Genomic DNA, 4,042 nt, shown 5'->3' on the forward strand with positions numbered 1-4,042 from the left:
GCATGTTGCAAGATGTACGCCATGTTCTAGGTTTGACGCAGAGCTTGACCTCTATGAGTCAGTTTTACGAGACAACGGATGATAGGTAGTGCTGGATGAGAAGAGTGCACTAGTCATAGCAAGAGGTGCTAGTGTTGGCACGATTCATGCGATGCGAGTACGTCACGTACGAGACGGCATAGTCTTAGTGACTACGCAGCCATGTAGAGAGACGAGGAATGTATCCTTTGCAAATAGGTTGCATGATGCTCCAGTTTGTGAGCATGTTGAGCCAGTTGTGCAGTAGGGCATGTCATTCGTGGATATGATGACAGATATGGATGACTTGAGTGTTGAGGATTCAGCCGTGATTTAGTCATTCATGGATATGCTTAGGCCAGAGGCTGATGTGTGTGAGTTAGAGCTAGGCATTGCTCGTGCACACAGGGTTTGGGATAGACAGATGCTCTTGGTGTGCATGTGACATGCGATGGACACGAGGATGGATTCCAAGGATCGGAGTTCGGTTGTTAGGGTGATTGCCATGAGTGGAATTCTGAGCCAGATTTGACTGAGATGGTCAGATTGACAAATATTGCTAGGATTGCATCAGCATTCGGGAGTCTCATGTATGAGCGATACTCATCTCGGGACCCGAGATTGCATTTGCGATAGGTGCATTTGCAATGGGAGCAATCAGTCGTGCAGTCAGTTGTTCAAGACACTTATTCATTATGTACATAATAGAATAAGGGGGCTCACATGTAGAGTGTGAGTTTTAGCCCCTTCAAGCACAAGGTCTCCTCTCTTCTTCTCTCTTCTCCATTTCCGCGCACACACACACACGCTCCCACAAGCACATTTTACCATCATACCATGTCCTTGCATCTTCTTGCAAGCAAAAGAACAAAATCTTTAGCATTTCTTACTTATTGCAATTAAACGAGCAAAGTGTATCTTTTCAATAAATGCATTGACATCCTCACCTACATGACCATAAAATCCTGGAAACTATGTCATCATAACCATCAAAACTTTCAATTGAAGGTCACTTGAAGTGAGACCATCGTTGACAAACATCAAAACATTGTTCGAAAAATAAAAACTGAGACACCTCTATAGCAATGTCTTCCAATAACGTTCAAGACACAAATTCAACACCACAACTTATACCAAATGATCTCCCATAGAACCACAACTCAGAGGCAAATAATCCTCTAAGAATTTACAAGTACACTCCCATCCAAAAAGACACCATGGAAACTAGGAAGCACCTATCCCTGACATAAATTTAAAGCACACGCCAACCAATACACTTGAGGAAAAGAATTTTCCCTTTTACCAAATGACTCTTCAAAACCACATTTTTGAAGTGTGTACACACTACAAAACATGTGAGGTTCCACACCTTACGCTACACCAAACCGTCTGCGAGCTACCATTTTTTGTACCCTACACAAAACTGAGTGTATCTCCCAAACCACAACCTCTAAAGAGATGCTTTCAAACCTCAAAAATAACTTTTGAAATTATGATATTTGGCATTGCATGTCATGTGCTTGCTCTAAGAAACGCACGAAAAAAAAACCCACATCCTTTTGACACACAAAGTCATGTCCATATATACAAATTTACAAAAAGAAGGATGTCCAAAATGCGTGCAACATCATGAGGGCAACGAGCATATTTGATGGGCTTCCCACAACGACGAGGGAAAAGCTCCCAATGGACGAGAGCCATCCTCTTGGCTTGAGGAATGAGGATTTTTTTGATAGTATAGAAATATAAATGTTCTAAAGAAATACATCAGTTGAAATTTGAAGCTTTTGATTCCTGTTACGAGTCTCCTCAATTGCTCCTGGCATATTCATTTGAGCTTTTTTTTTCACCATGAGTGCGGGGAAGGAAGTAGGGAGAAACTATACACATATCATGTATTTACAACTATACATTGCACCTCGAATAAACCATCAATAGGGGAGGAGAATACACCCAAGAGAACGCAACTTGTGAGCTTTGAACCCTCAACCTTGGGGTTACCATCTCAAAGATCTCACCAACTGAGCTGAGCTGGCATATTCATTTGAGGCTTTTGAGACGCAAGGATTCCACAAAACATTGAAGGTTTGAGGTACTTGAACCCTGCCCAAAGCTGAGGATTGCTTGTCGCGCACCATCGCGAAGCAAGAGGGCACTCTCGCGAAGCTTAGCCTCGCTCATTAAAGTGCGCGATTTGGTGTCCACTATTGATCGGGTGAGAAGCCCCTCCCCATGACGCTCCAGAGCCAGGCCATTACCCCAGAAATCCTGGATACATCGACAATTCAGCATTTGGTCGGCGAAGTAAGGGAAGCCAAGCAGGGGCTTTCCTTGGGAGATGCCCTCCAAGGTGGAGTTCCAGCCGGCGTGGGTAAAGAAAGCTCCAACAGAAGGGTGGGCCAGAACGTGGAGCTGGGGAGCCCAATCGATGATGTACATGCGTCCTTGGGTGCGGTCCTGGAAGCCAGGAGGCAGAGTCATTTGGCCACCGTCTTCCAGGACGCCCGGGCGGAGGACCCACAGCACTGGAAGGCCGGTGGCCTCGAGGCCGAGGGCGAATTCGTGCAACTCCTCTTCGGTGAGCAAAGTGATGCTTCCAAAGGAGACATACAGTACAGAGCCCTCCTCCTGGGAGTCCAGCCACTGCAAGCACGAGTAGTCCTCTGTCCAGAACCCCGGCATCCTGTTGAAAGCGCTGTTGCTCAATTTCTTACCGCTAAAGTAGTCCAGCGGGAGAATCGGCCCTATGGAGTACACCTTGCACCCTGGTATCTCCTGCCTTACGGCCTGCAGGGCATCCCCCTCCATGGCCTCGAAGGAGTTCATGAGCACGGCGCACTGCGCCTCCTCCAGCCGTGTGAAAGGCTGCACAGAGAAGTTGAACATGAAGTCGGGCTCCTTGCAGGGCTGCACGAAACCTGGCAAGTCTTTGAGGCGGAGGGGTGGAGCACCCGCTATGCAGTCGATCAGCTTCCCTTCCTCCCATTCTGGTTCTACATGATGGCAAACACTGGATCAGTTTCAAAGCATCCGGGGTGTGTGTGTTTGTGTGTGTGTGTGTGTGTGTAAACAGTAGAGAATGATTACCAGAAGGGAGCAAACCTCTTGCCGCTGCCAGATGAGCAAGAAAGCAGGAAGCAGACTGCGTCCAGAAGGCGACACGTGGGATACCCAGCTTATTAGCGGCATCTTGAGAATGACCCACAAAGATGTCGGAGATGATGCAGGTTGGCCGTGGGCGAAGATCCCGCAGCAGCCTCTCGAAAGCGGGCCCACTGTTAAGCACAGTTTCACAGAGGCCCCTCACATCGCTAGTGCCACTAACCTCTCCAGGAGCGTCGGAAGGGATACTCACAAACGTGATATCTAGCTGGACAGCAGATGCTGTGTCGGACGCCTGGGCCTTCTCGACAAGGGCTTCTTTCTGAAGAGATTTGAGGAGTCGTCTGTGGGTGAAGTCCAGGTTAACAAAGGTGATAGAGAAGCCTTGTTGGGAGGCCAGTGTGCGAGAGAGATGGAGGAGCGGGTTGATGTGGCCTTGCCCTGGCCACGGCACCACTACAGCGTGGTGTGTATGCCCATTGCTGCTATGCACCGGAGCTCCGTTCTCTGCAGGCATAGCAATGGCTGTGTGTTAAGTTTCCCTGCACAGCTACATGCAACGCTGTAGTGAGCGACCCAGCCGGAGCACCTTATAAAAATAGGGCGGCAGAAGCTGGGGCGCAAAGGCGCTCTGCGTGTCAGAACTCAGATTGATGATATTTTCGCAACACTCACGGCAACGTGCGTGTAGATTTGAAAAACTTGACATTGTTCTACGATTCAAACTTCAGGTATACAGATGCACCTTCCCATGTTCCCCAAATGGCAACCCCAACTTAAAAGTTCAGAGCAACCTTTTTTTTTTTTTTTTTTTTAAAGGTAGAAGCAGGTAGAAAGCACCAGGTGGAGTATATTCAAAAAATTCGCTTACTAAGATGCCAGAATCTTTGAACAATTCAATTTTTTTACTTCCTTCCTGCAG

At 47.6% G+C, this 4,042-nt stretch overlaps 1 protein-coding gene across 2 annotated transcripts; it reads right to left on the minus strand.

Moving 5' to 3' along the window:
* Window positions 1-1,540: 1,540 nt before the first annotated feature.
* Window positions 1,541-3,822, minus strand: LOC147420213 (7-deoxyloganetin glucosyltransferase-like). Of its 2 annotated transcripts, none has more exons than XM_086504256.1 (2): window positions 3,121-3,822; window positions 1,541-3,011 (listed from the first exon to the last, which is right to left on the minus strand). In XM_086504256.1, the coding sequence occupies exons 1-2, from the start codon at window positions 3,635-3,637 to the stop codon at window positions 2,059-2,061; spliced, it is 1,470 nt and encodes a 489-aa protein (XP_086360382.1). In that variant the 5' UTR covers window positions 3,638-3,822; the 3' UTR covers window positions 1,541-2,058. The 2 variants fall into 2 exon arrangements, with proteins under 2 accessions (XP_086360382.1, XP_086360381.1); XM_086504255.1 differs by having other exon boundaries at window positions 1,543-3,011; window positions 3,106-3,820.
* Between the last annotated feature and the right edge of the window lie 220 nt (window positions 3,823-4,042).

This window comes from Adiantum capillus-veneris, chromosome 28 (assembly GCF_014529385.1).
Source record: "Adiantum capillus-veneris isolate H3 chromosome 28, ASM1452938v2, whole genome shotgun sequence".
Taxonomy (NCBI): Eukaryota; Viridiplantae; Streptophyta; class Polypodiopsida; order Polypodiales; family Pteridaceae; genus Adiantum; species Adiantum capillus-veneris.

Excerpts from the sequence above, each read along its gene's own strand:
- LOC147420213 (XM_086504255.1), bottom strand. The coding sequence starts at position 3,637 with ATGCCTGCAGAGAACGGAGCTCCGGTGCATAGCAGCAATGGGCATACA. Across the intron at positions 3,012-3,105 it reads AAGAGGTTTGCTCCCTTCTG|AACCAGAATGGGAGGAAGGG; the intron begins GTAATCATTCTC and ends GCCATCATGTAG.